This window comes from Aythya fuligula, chromosome 2 (genome assembly GCF_009819795.1).
Source record: "Aythya fuligula isolate bAytFul2 chromosome 2, bAytFul2.pri, whole genome shotgun sequence".
In the NCBI taxonomy this organism is placed as follows: domain Eukaryota; kingdom Metazoa; phylum Chordata; class Aves; order Anseriformes; family Anatidae; genus Aythya; species Aythya fuligula.
This window is the reverse complement of record NC_045560.1, coordinates 80274229-80292906: the sequence shown is the minus strand read 5'-3', so window position 1 is coordinate 80292906 and position 18678 is coordinate 80274229. Positions and strand designations below refer to the sequence as shown.

At 40.8% G+C, this 18678-nt stretch overlaps 1 protein-coding gene across 1 annotated transcript; it reads right to left on the bottom strand.

Moving 5' to 3' along the window:
- Positions 1-488: 488 nt before the first annotated feature.
- Positions 489-17478, bottom strand: SERPINB5 (serpin family B member 5). The gene is made up of 7 exons (XM_032182034.1): positions 17415-17478; positions 8759-8933; positions 6017-6154; positions 4862-4979; positions 3838-3980; positions 2203-2370; positions 489-881 (listed from the first exon to the last, which is right to left on the bottom strand). Exons 1-7 carry the CDS (start codon positions 17453-17455, stop codon positions 489-491), a joined length of 1176 nt encoding a protein of 391 aa, XP_032037925.1. The 5' UTR covers positions 17456-17478.
- Between the last annotated feature and the right edge of the window lie 1200 nt (positions 17479-18678).

The following is an 18678-nucleotide window of genomic DNA, read 5'->3' as shown; positions in this document are numbered from 1 at the left end:
GTTAGCAGGGTCCAGCAGGGCACCCTGGACCACCAGACTGTAGCCAGGTACAAGAGGAGGGCTATCACACCATGTGTCCACGTTTTCCCCTTTTTGGCAGTAGGAATCCACAGTGTGGGTCTCAAGGGAGAGTGGAATGAAGCTCTTCCTCCCAGAGCCCCTTCCAACTCTCAGTCTTTCAAAAGTAGGCTCTCAGTTCACTTTGTTTTGAGAGAAAGATGTCAGAGGAACAGAATATAATTATGGCTGAGGCTGGGATACCTGGTAAAATATCATGTGTTCTCCACAGTGGGAATCCTTCAGCTTAAGGGGATGAAGCAAAAATAGAGAAACGAGTTGTGCTGCATATGTAGAGTACATAGCATTACCCTGCTGATATATAAACCTCTTAGATTTCCTTTCAAAGGTGATAGTCAGGACACCAAGCTTTACAGGAACATGCATCACCATAAATGTAATTGTGCTTTTTCATAATTAAAATGCCCTCCTTAAGGGGAACAGAATCTGCCTGAAAGAATCACGTTGCGAGTTTTGTTGTGCCTGAACAGAAAGATAAACGGATGGTCAGCTTTGAATTCATCTTTGTGTTGCAGAATCCGATATCCTGGTACCTCGAGAGACTCGCCACCTTGTTCATTTACTTCTAAGGAGACTTTGTGGATGATCTTTGACAAAACCACACCTTTGGTCTCACACATCTCAGAGAAATCTGATGCACTCTCATTAAAGACATTTGTCATGCCTAGACTTTCCAGAAGTGGCTTCAGGTCATAATCACCTTCCACGCTAAATTTTGGAAGAAATACATTCACTTTGGTGTTGGCCATCATGCTGGGATTGGTCCACTGTAATAGTGTCTCAGGGGTGAGTGCCTTTTCCAGCTGAAGACATAAAGGAACAAAAGAAATTAATATGCAGCCTAAGGAAAATGAGAACAAAAAGACCATTCTTGAACTCACCATTCCTATCACACACACAAACCAAACCAAACCAAACACACACACGCACACACACACACACACACACACACAAAATAAATGATAACAAAAAAAAGCAACTTTTGTTTTTGAATTCGCAATGGTAGCACTCAGGATTAATTTATACTCTCAGTTATATTATTGTAAATATGATTTAATTCATAGGATGGGCTTCCAGAGCAACTCTATTGAATGTGCCCCATACAAACTTTTGCTATGCAATCATCTCAACAGCCACATGAAGGAATCCAAGAAAGACAGTCCCTACCCAGGTTACACACAGCAGACTGGCAGATCCAAAAGTCTCAGTTTATGACCCTACAGAGTAATGAAATTTCTGGTATTTGGGACAGAAAATGAGTCCAAACACAGAGCCTGCTCTTGATCTATGATGCTTCTGACTGAACAATTTTTAAAGCTGGGGAAAGAGGAGGCAGAATTTGGGGCCACAACAAATTGCTATCAGGAAAGGTCTCACTTGGATTTTAAAATATGCATAATCTGTAATTTATTCCTATATATAAAAGTATCTTACAGCTCTAAAGACAGATTCCTCCTGCCTTGAAAATGCATGGACTGTTGTAGCAACTTACAAAGGAGCTTTGTGCAATCATCTGTCTTGCTCCTTAAACTTTGAAGAAAGATGAAAATATGTTCTATGATATTCACAGAGAAATGATACATGAAATATTTGTTCTTTAGGGAATGACTTGTTCTCTTTCAAATTTATTGTGCAATTGTAATTAAAAGGGCTCCATTAAAGACACCTCTGCTCAAACTAAAATTTAGAAAAGTGTAAGGTCTTAGTAAAATAAATCACTGATACATGGCAGCTGAAAAAATGAGGACAGTGAAGTAAATAAAGACAGCACTACTGAATACCTAGTAAATATGACTTAAAGCACTGTAAGAAAAAAAAAAATCTTTAAAATTAAATCTTTAGGCCAGATTTTCAAGGAATCTGTATTTATGTAAAGTTCATCATGTGCAACTTCTGTACTTTATATTGTCTTCTCTGCATGCTCTATCTAAAACAAAGCCTTCGTCATGGTCTCACACTTGTCCAAAGCAGAAATGATGATATTACAAATATGATATCAGGGAAGACGAAGCAGAATGAGAAGGTAAATTCTGGGGAAACTTAGTTTTGGTTTCCTTCTACATAGCTTTCTTTATTATTCATTTTTTTTACAAGCATTTTATCAGTACTGTTTTTTATTCTCACCTGTTCCAAGCCAGTTGTCTCGTCTTCAATGTCTTTGGGCAGCAGAATGAGCATGCTTATATGTTTGTTAAGGCATGGAAGTTCAAGAATAGCAACATTTAATTCTTTTACATAGCCCAGGCAAAAAGTAGCTTCCAGATTCATCATTTGAACTGGTTTAGTTTCAGTCTGTAAAACACAGAGGAGACAATCTAGCACTCCTTTTAATTTACAGAGAAGACCGTGACAGAGGAAAGTTTGCAAGCTTGCATGGAAGAGGTACATTGAATCACCATCAAGGAATCTGTTGACTATCATAAGTAATGATATCAGCTTTATGAAACCCTTCCAGTAAAAGCTGCTGTCTCTGTAAAGGTGACAGCTTTCCAAAGCAAAGTGGAACAGAATTCTACTTAATACAACAACAACAAATAGGGGATGTGCCTTAAAAGATAAATCTACCTAATATCAGTGGCCCTTCCTGCCTGTTTCACTGAAAGCTACAAATTACGCTGCCTACAGGGTACAAAGCAGCGGGCACTTCTTAACAGTGAAGGTCAGGCTGTTCAATACAAGTAATTGATATTTTTGTTTAGGGGCTGAAACACAATAAGAAAAAATTTCAGGCTTACCTAAAGCCAAATGCTTTTGTTTTCGATGAATGAAACAAAACAAAACAAAAACAAAACTTTATTTCACAAGGAAGATTTGCAAACTGTTTTGTTTCTGGAGACTCATTTTAAAATTCAAATTCAATAGGAAAAAAAAATAAAATGTTTTAGAAAAAAAAATAAGATGTTTCACTTTTAAAATTTATTGTTAATTTTATCATCTGAAAAACTTTTTTTGGTTGAAGCTGTTGTCTGATGTGGAAACATATGAATGTTTTCAGTGAAACTGAAACTAACTCTTCTCATGCATATAATATATATATATTATTGGAACCGTCTCTTTGTCTCATAAATGTTGTCCAGTTTTATATCCTGGTTTCAAGCTGCCTGATCAAAATGTTCATTGCTGCTCACAGATTCTTAAATGCAAGAGCCCCGTGTGCTGCACCCATTTGGACCTAGGCTAAGCAGGGCTGACATGCAGAGGGCTGCAGTCCTGAGCCTGACTGGAAAGAGGGAGGTTGATGAGGATCTATCCCTGTAGAGGTGGGCATGCAGCCACACACCTAAGAGATGCACTTAAGAAGGCCTATGCTGTGTGTACATTTTTCACTAACTCTGTGGCCATGAGAAATGAAATGTTTAGTGCTTTTCCCCTGATAGTTTGGGGTTGCAGCATCTGGTACAGGCTACAGGCTCTAGGGAGCATCTACCTGTGAGAACATGCATCTCCTTGTTGCAAGCAGTGGCTGCTTCTGATCACTTGTACTTGGCAGCTATTGTTTAAATGCACTAACAGGATGGTCTGTTTTCACATTATGCTTTTGAAAGATGGATGTAAAAGCATCAGCAAACTTTTAAAGCAACATGACTAGAAAACTGGTTTAGCTACTCTTAGAACATCCTATAGGTTTTGATAGAAAGTCTAGGAATGCCATGGTGATAATCAACATTTCTCATTTTCTCTTGCTGGGATTTCCTTAGCTCAAGGTTGGCAAACATTTATTTGAGTGGAAACAGTAGTCTTTATTTTTTTGGAACATACCTTGTTGATTTTAAAAGGACATTCTTTGATCTCTGCTTCTGGGAACTTCTTCATCCAGTTTGTGACAAAATAAGCTGCATTAACTAGGAGGATCTGAGTCTGGTCACTCACACTATCCTCATTCAAAATATTCTCCATCTTGCCTGTGAACATGTTTAAGCTTGTTGTTAATACAATACATTATCAACATATAAGTTGCTTTGCCTGAATATGAAAACACTTTACTGAATTAAATTGTTTGTGTACTGCACCTTGCAGATAAGAACTTTAATGCAAACAGAAATCCCCCAAAAAAGCACCTAGTCCTCCCACTGCAGCTGAATGCATAAAGTGGAATTTTGGATCAAGACAGATCTTCCAAATCATTTTTTTTTCTTGGCTTATGTAGCATGGAATCAGAAATATATCTATTGCTTTTGCTTAGTACTTAGCAATTGTTCCCCTCCTTGCTCTGTTTTAGTTTGTTTTGTTTTCAAACACTGACACAAAAGACACTGAATTCAGAGCACTGGGGATGCAAGTCCTGCTTGACGCATGAATTGCACAGGCAGTGCAACGTACTTCCCCATGGCCACCTGTGCCAGTTTGTGACAGACCAAACGTGGCCCACACACCAATGTTTTCAGTTTTGCACCACACGAGGGCAATAGGCAGCAACCGCCCCTGGAGCTACCTGCGAACAGGCTGTGCACAGGCACTGGTGTCAGATGTTTGCAAAGGTCCACAGCCAGGAGCTGTTGTTCTCCCAAACTGTCCTGCTGAAGTAGCATATGAGCAGTAGCTTTGCCCAAAGCTAATGCAAGTTCTGTCTCACATTTTTGCCTTCAGAAATGCTGCAGCAGTAAAGTTAATGATTTCAAAACACGGTAACATGGCTAATCCTCATTAATCCAAATAATAGGTGTAGGCCCACTGCTTTCACTATATATTTATTTCTAAAAGCATTAGTCAAGAGATGTCACAAGGATAAGGATCTCTTTGTTCAAAGAGGTAAGCAGCATCCCTGAGGTTAAGCCATACTCACCATCAGTTAGCTCTGAGAGAGATTTGTTGATCTTCTGTCGGGTTTCCTCAGTTTTTTCTTTGAACTCCACTAGTTCCAGCTCAGATGGAAAAGGCCTCTTTGTAGAGTTGACGAAGTCCTGAAAGAGACAAGGTATCAAAGCCAACCTTGGTTAAATGCTGTTTATTCAACAGCTCTTTACACAGCCCACCACATCAGCATCCTGAGCTTCACCATGGGGTAGTTGGAGAGTTTACTAGAAAGGACACCTAATAAATAACAGTGGGTGACAACCAGGATGCACAGACACATCCAGCAGATTGCTCCCAAGATTGTCTTTAGTCCTGCATTACAGCAGCTGCTAAAGTAACTGATACTGCAGGAGAGAGCACGATGCCCAAGTTTGAAAGGACAGGGCAGCCTTCAGTCCAGACCTAAGCAAGAGAAAGTGTTGAGATAAAGGCCAAAGGCTGCTCACATCGTGCCTGTCCTTGTCGGGTAAGACATTTATTGCAGTGGATGGGAATTGACCTTTGCTGTAGCAGGGACTGAAGGACAGGCAATCTGATTATAGCATCATTTAAGCAGGTTGCAAGTTTCCTGAAACATCTCTTTTAGGCTGAAGTCACCCTTGCTTGGGGCCCTACTCAACCCTGAGAAAACAGACATGACATTCTTCTCAGTTGTTTGCAAGGTTCTTAAGTTACAAGGTCAAATAACACCTTCATCACTTGTGCTGTTTCAGTAGCCAGTCTTCTGCCTCCTCGGACAGATTAAAACTACAGTTTATGTGGTAATTACTTGGGTGTGTGAAGTAGACACACACTTGCACCATCACCTTCCTTTTAAACTCCTTTTCAGTCATACTTACAATGTAAAGACCTTGATGTGGCATAGAAGTTATATTGCATTCAAAACCTACTGCGCCTACTGACCTAAAGCATATTAATGAAAGCATTGCAAGTGTGGTAATAGTTGCGTAGCTTGAAGTCAAGCAGCTCACTCACCCTCCTACAAACTTTTATGGTAGCAGAGAATATTATGTTGTTCATCATCTGAGTTTAGTAAAGTAACAGACAAAAGTGAGATAATTTATTCTGAATGAGATTGAAGCCTGACACCATAGTGCCTCAACACGTTGGCCAGGCAATTCAAGTTCTTTTCTGCAGTACTTACTGTGGTTGGACCGAGAGACTTGTCTACAAAGAGCCGTTTGACCATTTTCAGTGCAAAGAAAGAGCTGAGCTTGGAAACATCTGAAGTTACTGTTTGAAACCCGAAAGAAACATCTTTGACATCTTGTAAATGGAGCACCTGTTAATGAACATAATAAAACACTGAGCATTTTTATTTTTATTTTATTTTATTTTATTTTTTTGGTGACCTCTAAACTTTCCTAACAGCTTGGCAATGATCAATGCCAGTTTGTGACCAGAGCTGTGGCTTTTTGTATTTAAGTGAACAACACAGGCTTCTCACTGTTATTTATTACTCACCATTCATTTAGTTGACGTCCTCACAATATCTAAAAACTTGAACCTACCAAAGCTTTAACCAAACATGCTTCTCTCCTGCCAGCAGTCCAAAGAAATCCATAGAGCTGTTCATGCTAGCAATGTGACTTAGTTGATCAAACAACTGCAGAGTGGAGTCATAATGTTTTCACCAATCTCACATTCCTATCCAAAACTCTGGAGGTTATAGGCCAGACAAATAAGGGTCCTAGTTAGTCTCCTTTTTCGAAGTAAATGACCCCTTTAAAAAATGCTCACCAGATCACCAGATTTTCTGATATCTGTGACTACCACATGACATCACATGATATTTCAGCAAAAACTGATCAGATATCTGTGTGTGTGTTGGCAGACAGAAAATGAGATGGAGGTGGGGCTGCTGACCCACACTTGGCCACCTGCCAGCTCCTGGGGATTGCAGGGCCAGTTCTAGGAAGCTCTGGGATGACCTAGAACTCTCTGCTTTCAGGTGCCTGCTTGTTGCAAGGTCCTCAATGGTGGCTGTGCCTTGGCCACCACTCAGTGTCCTCTCCTCACCTGGCTCATGGGAGCAGAAGGAAATAAGTTCCCAAGCACACAGCAACAGCCAAACTCCACGAAAATTTTCTCATAAATGACTTTCTCAACTTACTTCCCTCTCCTCCAACACTTTTGTTTCTTCATATGTTACGTGCAGAAAGCCTTTAGGTCTTTAAAAGACTTTCAGATGTAGAGCTTAGTGATATGGTTTAGTGGAGGACTTGTTAGTATTAGGTCAGAGGTTGGACTCGGTGATTTTGGAGATCTCTTCCAACCTAGATGACTCTGTGACTCTGAGTCTGGTAACTATGTCTGGGAAGACATCTTTGCTACTGAAACTTGTCTGCCTGGCAGAGCTTTTAGCACAAGTTTGTTCACTGATACTCCAGAGTGAGACTGCCAATCTCACTGCTTCTGTATCCAGTGTTTAAAACCCAAGCATAATCTCATGGACAGGCAGAAGCTAGAATACACGTGGAAAATAGAAGATAATACATAATAAAATAAAATAAAATAAAATAAAATAAAATAAAATAAAATAAAATAAAATAAAATAAAATAAAATAAAATAAAATAAAATAAAATAAAATAAAATAAAATAAAATAAAATAACGTAACGTAAAATACATGTTCTCATCTGTATCTGTAGTCAGCACTTTTTATATACCACTTGAGAAATGTGAAACAAAAATGCACTTGTGTAACAGAACAGCATTTGTAGACATGGATATTAAGTTATTACGAGATGGTTCAAAGCAAATTGCAGACACAAGTGAAAACGAAATTAAGCAAAGGTTAATATTTTGAACTCTCCCATTATAAAGACAGTGCTTGAATTTTGAAATAGTGAGAAAGATGTGGTGTGTCATTAAATTAAAAACTAGAAAAGAAAAAAAAAATCCAGAGTTCTTTTTTAATATATTAAAAAAAAAAAAAAAAAAAGTTTGGAAAAATCTGCAATACTCTTAGACCTTTGCAGGTCTATTGCTGTGCAGCTGTGCAAATAGGACAAGGCTCATTGTAATCTGTGGGATGTGAGGGGGCACATGAGGCTGCACTCAGGCTAGGTGCCATCAGTGAATGAGAAAGCACAGGGAGAAATTCCTAAAGGAGGGAAAATATATTCAAATATGTAGAACGTCCCTCAGAGCCAGGTGATAATCAGAGTATAAATGCACGCTGAATTTGCTTCTCATTCACCTCTGGCTAACTGCACAGACTGTGGGCACCCTCACTGGGATAAAAAGTAGCTATGTAAATCCCAGCTCTCGCAAAGGCAGCCGTGCAGTCTTCCTGCATCACAGGGCGACCTCGATCAAGTGATTGCCTCATCACCATGATGCTGCTTCATCGTGTTGTAAACCCCTCGAGCACCACAAGCTGCTTGCAAGGCAAAACACGGCTCAAGTTGTGCCTTCTTCGACTACATTTGTTTCCTCGTAGCTGTGTGGCAGGACAAAGGGGAAATGTCACAGACAGGGCTGCTAAGAATGCTTGGTAATGGCAAAATTATTTCCGATTCTGTTAAGCTTAAGCGTTCCTGAATAATCACCAAAAAAAATTATCCAGAAAATGCAGTGATCTTGGCAGTGACCTGCAGCCTCAATCAATAATGCGCTGAAAGGAGTCAAGGCTTTAACAAAACTGCTGAGGGCTCTACCATGTCACTTTCCACCTTGTACATGCTTGAGAAAGCCTTTCTCTTTACCCCAGTGATTTTCAATCTTTTTGATTGTGTGGGACCATACAGTGTGGGACCATTCAGGAATTTCAAGTGAACAGTTTGCAGCCTGTTTCTGTACTACAGTCTCAAGAATAATTAAAAAAAACCATCTTCATCAGCCACATAATTTTGCAGCCACAGAGCGGGATGCCAGTGTCTCACCTGTTTCATCTGGTCTGCAGTGTCACCTTTCGTAGCTTTGTACGCCAGAGCCAGGGACGTTGAGGTACACAGGGGGGCAAAAATAATATTGGCTGTTTTGTCCTTGTCACATAGCTTTTTGAACATGTCAACTGCAAAGGCAGTGTTTGCTAGTTGCAGAGCATCCATCGTCATCCTGAAACAGAAAAAGACAAAGATGACTTAGAGTCAGCTCCTGCCGGCCAGGTCACTGGTTTCTTTGCTGAAGGAAGTTGGACACCAGTACAGGGATGGGGCAGCTTGAGCCTACAGGGAGAATTAAAAACGGCCTGACCAAGCCTGCCCAGTTTCAGCAGCTCCTGAGGAGCTGGGAAAGTCTCATCCATGATGAACTGAAGTAATACAAGTGCTTCAGTAAAAGCTGCCACCACCAAGTGACAACTGGCAATGCCACGTGTTATGTGGAGCCTGTATTACCAGACGCACCTGGTTAGGGTGACCCACGCACATGGAGTCAAATTGGATCGCATATGAATTTAATCTGTTTTTAATTGATACTCTTAAAATGTGCCGACCTACAAGGTACTTTGCCTATGCTCTGGGCTCTCCTGGCACACAGGCAGGCCTTTAATAGTCTTTCTTAATAGTCATAATCTTTCCTGTCTCTTGCTTCATGGCTAATTGTTCATTAAGCTTTAGCTTTGGTACTTGTCCTTCCTCCAAGGGATGATTCCCCATTCTCCCTAGCCTCGCTAGAAGTCTCCAGAAAGCTGTCTGGTCCTGTAGGATGAGATTGCCCCAGAAACTTCAGGGATTTGGCCTCCTACACAAATACTGCTATGTGCCCACTCATCACTTACAATGTTTTAACTGCAAATTCTTTCCTAGCATGTCTTAGTAACTGCAGTTGCCACAGGGCTGTTCGCTGATCTGTGCAGGCAGGAATGGAAAGGGTGGTGCCCAAGGGACAGTCATAGTAGTCCATGTTGTGGGAAAGCCATGAAGTATTCCCATCTTCCAGACTGCTTTCAGATATCTGAAATCGTACTTTGGTGTAAGTCGATTTGTGTAGATTCAAGATAACAACCTAATCACCTAATTCCAGTCAATAGCATGTCTGGATTTAGACCAGCAAGTACACACATAATGACTCCTTTGGCATAGTGAGATTGACAGTGTCCTGCCCCCAATATCATGTGTCCCTAAAGAAAGGTAATCTGATAAGTTGGTGTTGAACAACTTTGTCAAAGCTACTGAAAGGACAGGAAGGAAAAGACAAATACTGGGAAATGCTTCAAAAGAGCAAAGATTTCACAAGGAATCCAGAAAGAGTCTTCAGCACTTGCTCTCTCCAGGAAAAATGGTAAACCATTGGAATTAATATGGCACAGAAGGATGATTTAGAAGGTTCCGTTCTTATCTAAACACGTATATATGCTCATACATGTATTTCAGAGTCTGACCCTGAAGATCTAGGGGCTCCATTTTATCCTACTGTGAACAGGAAAGTCAGTTATTTCTTTGAAGCATTACCTTGCTAAGAGGTTTACTGATCTTTTGAGAAACACCTTAAGGTCAGGTATTTCTCTCAAATGACTGACTACTTAATACTGTGGTTTCAAACATTTACTTACCTAGTTTGTATCCTTTGCTTCCTAGGCAGGAAAGATCTCACCAAATGAAAACAGTGAGGTATGAGAAGACAGAAATGGGAAAAGGGGACACGTGGGCAGGAAACTGTCTCCATAAGTTACCTTTTCTGACCAGTCACTCTTGTGCCTGTTTGGAGTGGCATTTTGAATGAGAAAAATCTCCTATTTAGGTGCACGTGTCATACTACCCAAACTTTGCTGAATATTTGACAGTATTGAACAGTTTTGCTAGTTGACAGCAGTGACTTCTGAAATAATCTCTGGTATCTATAAATTTTTATGAAAATAACAGAACATGTTAGTATTTGCCTGCAACGTGGTACATAAAACTTTGATTAGAAAACTTCTTTTACAAAATGAATGTCTTTAATTTTATTTTAATTAATTCTTTATGCATCTATTCTATTGGTAAAGTTTCTAAAGTTTTCTAAAGTTTATTTGGGGCTGAAAGTTCCTGTACAAAAGGTTATTGAAATGCACTGCACAACCTAATTAAGTGACAAAAAGACACTGGCATAACACTAAGGCTTTTTAAATCCATGTTTGCAGAGCAACTTACCCAGCACTGCACTCTCACGAAGTGCTCTGATTTTTGGTATTAGCAACAAACTATTCGCTAATCCTCTCCCAATATGAAAAAAATAATTTTCATCTTGAGGAGGGAAAACAGTAAATATATATCACTGAAGAACATTCTCCTCACACAAAAATGAGGTGGAGGATGCTTTGCAACATGTGGAGGTTTTGCAAGGACCCTGCTTTGAGGCTTTTCATTCAGAAAGGGTCTGCTCATTTTCCAGGAGCCTGGCAGCATCTAGAGCTGCTTCTTAGTGAGAGATTACCCACGTGAGATCCCATTTTACAGTCTCACCAGGCATCAAGCAGGTATCAGAGTGAGGTTTGGAAAATGTGTCTCAGAGAATTTATGGGTGTAAAGTAGAGAACTAAGTGCCATCCCAGCACTGAAAGCACCCATCTCATTCCCATAGTCACAACTTCTCACACATAAAAGCGGCTGATTACCAGAAAAGTCAAGCTTGCTAGAAACTATGGGCTCAGTGCATACTCTAAAGGAGGAGAGAGCTTTGGGGAGAACAGTGTCAAAAGACAGGTTAAAACAAATATGAAGGCCTGGGACTGGTGCTGAGGGAGTCACTTGGAAGAGGGGCAAAGGAATAAATATAAAATCATCCTTTGAATGCCTTTCTGCACTTGCTCATCACTGATATGCACCTTCATGTCTCCATATGTCTTAAACTCGCTTGGATAGTCTGCATCTTTTATTTTTCCCCTTTAACTCAACCTTTTTAAGGGCCCACAAATGGGCCATGAGTACAAAATCCACGCATACACTTTCTCGGTCTCCTTTCTCGGTCTCCTTCTCTCTCTCTCTCTCTTCACCCTCCCTCCTCAACCTCAGGTAAGAATTGAAGAACTGGGACAAGTACCAGCTTCCCAGTCACTTCTTACTGAGGAGACACTGGAAAATTACGCAAAGAACCAGGAATGTGTCATTCAACATCTACCACTCTCGTGAAGACAAACAATGCAGAGTTTCACAATGCAGAATTATGCATGCAATGTACCTGAGAAATATTTTGGTTGCTAGTGGGGTAGAATACCATTCTTCAGTGGTGACTGGACTGATACTACTTTATTTTGGCTCCCAGATCTTCCTTGCAGACTAAGTAACAATATGCAATCATAACCATTTTAACACTGCATGTTCCGTTCTCACCTCATATTACAAATGCAATCCCGCCATTCTAACATTAACATTTTCAGTTATATCGGCAAACAAGCCTCCTGTGATATTAAAATGTGCGTGTGCTACCTGTGTTTCACTCTCTTGTGTTGCAAGAGATTGAGAGTACGGAAATCAAACAGAAATCTTGAAAAAATAGATGATATTCTTCTTTATATGAGTGAAAATCTGTACCAGGACTTAGAAGCTCATGTCTTCTGTCCTCATTGGTAACTCCAATACTGCTCAAGCTGGATCCTTTTCTACAAAGTGTCTATGCTCCTTTTCAGTGAGGAAAGGCAGAGGTATCCTGTGGTGAACCTCTTGTTCACCCAGTAACTGCTGATAATCTCAAAGCTTCTGTTGTGCTGAGTGAAACTATTCCTGGTAGCAAAGTGTCAAGGCTCTCCATTTTACCATTTCCTTCTTTTAGCAGTACTACTGAAATAATGCATATTCAGGGGATTTTGGTGGAAAAAAATCTCAGTTTCACACTTATGCTTGAATGAGGGCTGGATAGCAAAGAATAATCTCTATCTCACCATCTTTCCAAACTGCACCTACTCTTTATTTTATTTTATTTTATTTTATTTTATTTTATTTTATTTTATTTTATTTTATTTTATTTTATTTTATTTTATTTTATTTTATTTTATTTTATTTTATTTTATTTTATTTTATTTTATTTCATTTTATTTTATTTTATTTCATTTCATTTCATTTCATTTCATTTGTTAATGATGTATGATATTTAGGAGCTCATGACATTCATACTCTTGAAAGAAATTCACTGTATTAAATATTACAAAATCCAGAATCTCTTTAAAGCCCTGTGCATCCCAAGCCGTGTTAGTGAGGCCATTAAAGCAAGTTCCAGCCAGGTGAGAAGGGCTGAGGCTCCCATCAGGAGGAAAGCCCATTAGCTGCCCAATGAGCAGTCCCAGAAACCAGACACAGCTCCTGAGTCAGTAATCACAGGGAACCCTCACACAGGGAGGAGTCAAAAAAAAAAAAAAAAAATCGGAGATGAAATTTTCAGAAGGCCTGCTGCATGGATTCTGCCAGAGTCCCTCCTTTCCCAGGAAAGCGGTATGTCAGCATTTTGACAGAGGCCCGCGGCACTGTGGCACCTTCTAAGCACAGGTAGCCTGTGATCCACCCAGCTTTGCTTAAAACTGTGACGAGGCCACGGCGTTAGAGAAATGCACTCTGATGCAGAAGGGAGCTGAAAGGTTCTAGAACCAGCTTGGAAAAAAAAAAAAAATGTTTATTGGTAAGAGACACCATTTTTACTTAGTTTTTCTTGAATGCAACCAAAAATAAAAAATCTAGAGAAAAAGGCTTTGTTTACTATTTGCTTGCTAAGAGAAAAGCTAAATATAGCTTATCTTCTAAAAAAAAAAAATCAGGAGAGTAGCAATGCCTGTGTGGGAACCCAACAAGTCACGTCAGCTATATGGCAGGTACAATCTGATAAAGCAGCACAAGTACTTATTTTAGTCTTGTCTCGGTTAAGGAGTCCCTGCAGGAGAGCACGCCCGTGGCAGACAGAGAGTGAGAAGTGGTGGCTGTGCAGTGCTGGGCTGGTCTCAAGGCTGTGCACCGGGAAGATAAATGATGTGAAACAACCCAAAGGTGAGGCATTCACCCTTGAAACCTGCTCTTTCAATATTTAATATGACCCCATGTCAGCTCTTGCTTGGAAAACACAAAACATAAATGATCTAAAAGATTCCAGTGAGCCTTTTCCTCCTATTTGTACACAAATGACAACTCTCCACTGATCAGGCTACCCAGCTATGTAACAAGGACATGATTTCCTCTGAACAGACGTTTCTTTGAGGAGCACACAACGCCAGACTGATGCTTTACTTCAGTGGGATCAGAGCATCCATAGGGTTGTGGAAAAGCACGGTCAGCAGCGCAGCCCGGAAAGACACGCCAAGAATTAAAGAGAGAAACAAGCCACCACAATATACTTTGTTGTGCCTCAACAGCCAGTGAATTCTTCAAATTGAATGGTCACGCTGAAGATGAATTGGTAATTAGTAGACTTAAGCTCCCATCCTTCACTTTAAACAAGTAAGGATTAGTCACTTGATTAATAAGTCAAAGCAAACAGAGCAGAGCATACACACCCCTGCAGAAAATGAGAGGAATATTCCTTTGCAAATTTCCAAAACAGCCTAGGTACTACTGAGAGACATGGAGCATTTTCATGGCATCGTATACGACCTGCTTTTTCTGACACAAGAACAGCCTTTTGCAATGGACAGCAGGAGATACACATACTCTAATAATCCCTAATGTCTCTGCAGCCTCACCTGCCAGAGACCCTACTCACCATTTGCAACGAATCTTTCCAGGGAGAGGAAACGTAGCTTGACAAATACAGCAACATCAGGATGAAACCAAAATGTTTTAATCTGGGAGGGCTTTTTCCCACCTTCAATTTCACATGCTATCTTTTTGAATGAGCTCCCTTTTCCCATTCCCTCTACGCAACCATGTTCCACATTAGCTATTAGTTAGGCATCAGTTTTGGCATCAGAGGAAGAAAAAGTGCTGTACTTACTTTTCAAGGGTATAATCCTGGTAATCAATGAAATGGGAACAGCACGAAGAACTAGCAACCTGTAGTGAAACCTTGCCGAGCAGAAGAGTCTGTTAGCTTGCCTGCTCGCTGTCACCACTCCCACTTTCCCAACCGTAATTGCGCACACACACTACCTCTTACTCTCGCTTTCTTTCTTCTTTTTTTTTTTTTTTTCCCTCCCCTTAATCATTCTTCATTGGAGGAGCAATATGATTCACACCAGAGTTGTCTTTGCCTGCCCGGCTACTGAGCAAACAACATGCTCCGGCAGGAAACAGCAGCCTCGGCATGTTGCCTTCAGCAAGTGCCCTGCAAAAGGCACAAGACAAGAAAGAGTGAAGGCTCCAAAACAGAAGGTAGAGAGAAGGAGCAACTGAAAGACCTTCTGACTAAAACCAGTGCTCCAGGTTACATGGGGATTGTTGCTATCTGTAGAAAATTTTAATTGTGAAAAAGACACCGAGGGAAGGTAAAAAAACGTGTAGTAGTGCATGGCTGGACACCTTGTCTATGTGTGCACTAAAACAGTGCTTTAATGTTGTCTTTGTCTCTGCACAGGAGCAGACATCCCTGCTCAGTTTGCTGCACCACTGCTTGCTGTCCCCAGAGGTGGGAGGAAAAAGAAAGCCATGGCTCCTTTCCATCACCTCCAGGGCCCTGCATGGCTTTAGACCACTAGTGTGCTCCCAAAAAAAAAAGGCAAATACAAGATAGTTGAGCTTGCTTTCAAGTTTGACATGCTGGCATGCCCGGCTGCCCAAATGAAAAGGCTAGGAAACCAAAGGATGTGTTTTTCCTGACATTGTGTCTCCTTGGTGACAGTGGCAACTGGGAGTTGTTATCTTCTTCTGGAACGACACATTCCTGTTCTGTTTTGGACATGAATCTCACCACGCCTTCCTGATCAGATCCCACTGATGTTTTCCAAAAGGCTCTTCACCTCTTATTACCCTAAAGAAATCATATTTTCTTTTCTGCTGTGATGCAGATGGGGATCACCTTCACTCATTTACCAGACGGTGAATGCAATATTTGTATGCTTTGCCATAAGTGAATTCATAACAAACGTAGGGTGTGGATACGTTTAAGTAATTAAAAGATACAGGGTAGCTGGATAAAATGTATGATCCATGCAATTGTTGTTATGTATCTAATTATGCTATAAGAGAAATTTTGATGAAAATCCACAGTAGTGTTTGCTGCCAAACTCTTCTCAGATGTCTGTGGGTAATCTAAAGCCATAACTTCTCTTTGATAGCTGAGGTCTGGCACTTTGTAGCTGGGCAGAATCCCTCAGCCTGACCTAGTTGCTGCTGAGAAATGAATGATTTCTGGTCGTGGTGCCATGAAAGTAATAAACACTGGTGAGTTGTCATGCTTCAAATGAAGGAGACCACGCTGGCACTGGTAACTGAGTGGCTCACAGGGCAGTCCCGCTTCCCCTGAGAACAAATATTTAAGATTCATTTGCTGTTGGAGATAATGTTAAAATAATTTTAAATGTTATTTTATGTTTATGTTACATGTATCTTCATAATATTTATGGGTGTGCCTGGCACACGACCTAGGTCTTACTTATGGACCAACCAGGAAGAAATGGAAAAGCAAAAGAAGCAGATTTGAAAAGTAGGAGATGCTTAACTTCAAGTACCTGAGGTTTGCAAGGGACAAGCAGTGAAGCTTGGCCCCCCAGTCCAAAGACAGTCTTTCTCAGCCTGACTGAATGACAACTAACTGCATCAGCTCATATATCTCCTGCATTTACCTGGCACTAAATTAGACTTGTTCAATTTGATCTCCCAGATTTTTTACACACACCTATCGCGACCTGTATTTGTATCACTGAGTTCAAAAATAATAGAACCAGTAACAGGATTTTTCCTCCTCAAAAATAAATAAATAGATGGATGAATGAACAGATAAACAAACAAACAAATAAATAAATAAACCACCTATTTTAAAGCCCCCCATGGGTTGGACACCTCCTGTCATGTCATGGTCTCGGAAAATGGACAGGGACTAAATAAAAGTAGGAACAAGGAGGGTGTGATGTGTAACACTCTCATTATTAAAGTCCAAAGCCTCCTAACACAGCCAAGTTACAGCATATTGACAAAGCAACAGATGAGCTTAGTCCCTCCTTTTCCAGGCCACCAACATTTTCAGGCCTTTAACAGCCGAAGGGAAAACACGAGCAAAGACCTTGCTGGACAGGGGGACGCAGCAGTCACACACGGCTGCCTTCACCCGTGTCTGGGCAAGCTGGCCAGGCTCCGCTGAGAAGGGACGCAGCTGGACGGGTGACGCTCCCATTGCTCAGCCTGCTTTTTGTCCCAGATCCTGCGTCTCTCCCTGCCACTCCCGCCGAGTGCCTCCCAGGAGCATTGCTCCTACTTGCTGCTGGAAAGAGAAAACAAACAGCCTCCTTCCCTCCCCTCTTTGAACGTACTCATTCAGGGCAGGGAACGCTCCTGCTGCTTAATACAGCGTTGTGAACTCGTTCAGCTCTTTCTCAGAGTCTGCTGTAGTATTTTGTCTTGCCTTTTTTTTTTTTTTCCTCAAGAAATGCTAGTAAAGATCAGACTGACACTTACAAACCACAAGATAAACTGCAACTAAAATAGCACTTAAAATAATAAAGTGTTACTCTATGGTTCCATTGAAAGAGACAAAACTGAACAGTACCAAGCTGGCCCCCTCTTTTTTTCTCTTTCTTCCCAAGGCATTCACACTGATGTGCAGAAAGGAGGGTGTCACATGCCAACACACTGCTTCAACATGCACAGTGACAAATCCAGCTTTCTGCAGGCATGTCTGCTGACGTAGGAGTATTGCTCACCAGTGACTACTTCCAATAACGGACAGGAAATTAATTTCTCATACTTGCCTATTCCCACTTTTTTTTTTTTTTTAATTGAAACTGTTCTTGATTGGAGCATACACTTCATCAGGAAAAATAAATAAATAAATAAATAAAAATAGAAATAAAAATAAAAATTAGGTGACCAAACAGCTGTCAGCTTTTGGAAAGAAAAAAGCCTTTATCGTGGTGAACAGGAAATGGATGACCCTGTGTGCTGGAATCAGGTCATTTAGTGTCTGACCATTTTCCCTAAAAACATTGCTCCCAACACTTATCATGATGCTTGGTGCAACACAAATAAATCATCAGCAGAGAGAGGCAATGTTTTGGATTAATTACTTCTCAGTGAAGGACCCGTGATCCAGTCCTTCCAGGAAGAAAGCATTGTGAACCCACCCCTGTGTGTACTGGTGGTTCAGGGTGCTATCTCATGGGGACAGGGACAATATTTTTTCCTTCATCGCTGGTGCTTGCAGTTATCACGCCTGCTTCCTTTTGCCAGGCTGTAACTGAGACTTGAAACAATCTGCCTGACACTTGTCCTAGAAAAAAAATGCAAGCACACTCTGGTTTGTCATGTTTCCTCAGCTTTTTTTTTTTTTTTTTTTTTTTTTTTAACCTGTTAGTGATACTTTCAAATCTTTCTTTGCCCTGAAGTTTCAAGGCACATTACATTGGCATAAGGTAAATGAGCAGAAGTACCTTTCCCTTGAGCAGCAAGGAGACCGTCAGATCTCTCCCTCAACCACTAAACTAGTTTCAGGTCAGAGCATGAGCAGCTGACACTACCAGGAATTACATGAGCTTCACAGCCTGCAGTAGCAGACCTGGGCTCGGACACATGGCTTCCCTTCCAGCTCTGTGTTTGTATTCCTCTCCTAAGCACCTCTTCATCATGTACAGAGGAAGGAGGTGTGAGAATTAGGGATTTTTTTTTCCCCTCTTTGTTTTATCTAGTGTCATCAGTAGATGAGTCACCTTCTTCTGTAATCCAAGTCGTTACAATATGTCTGGGTGATTAATTTGGGTGAAGGCACACGCCTTCCCAGAGTTGTTTAGTGCAGTTTCGCAGCCTGAATACATGCA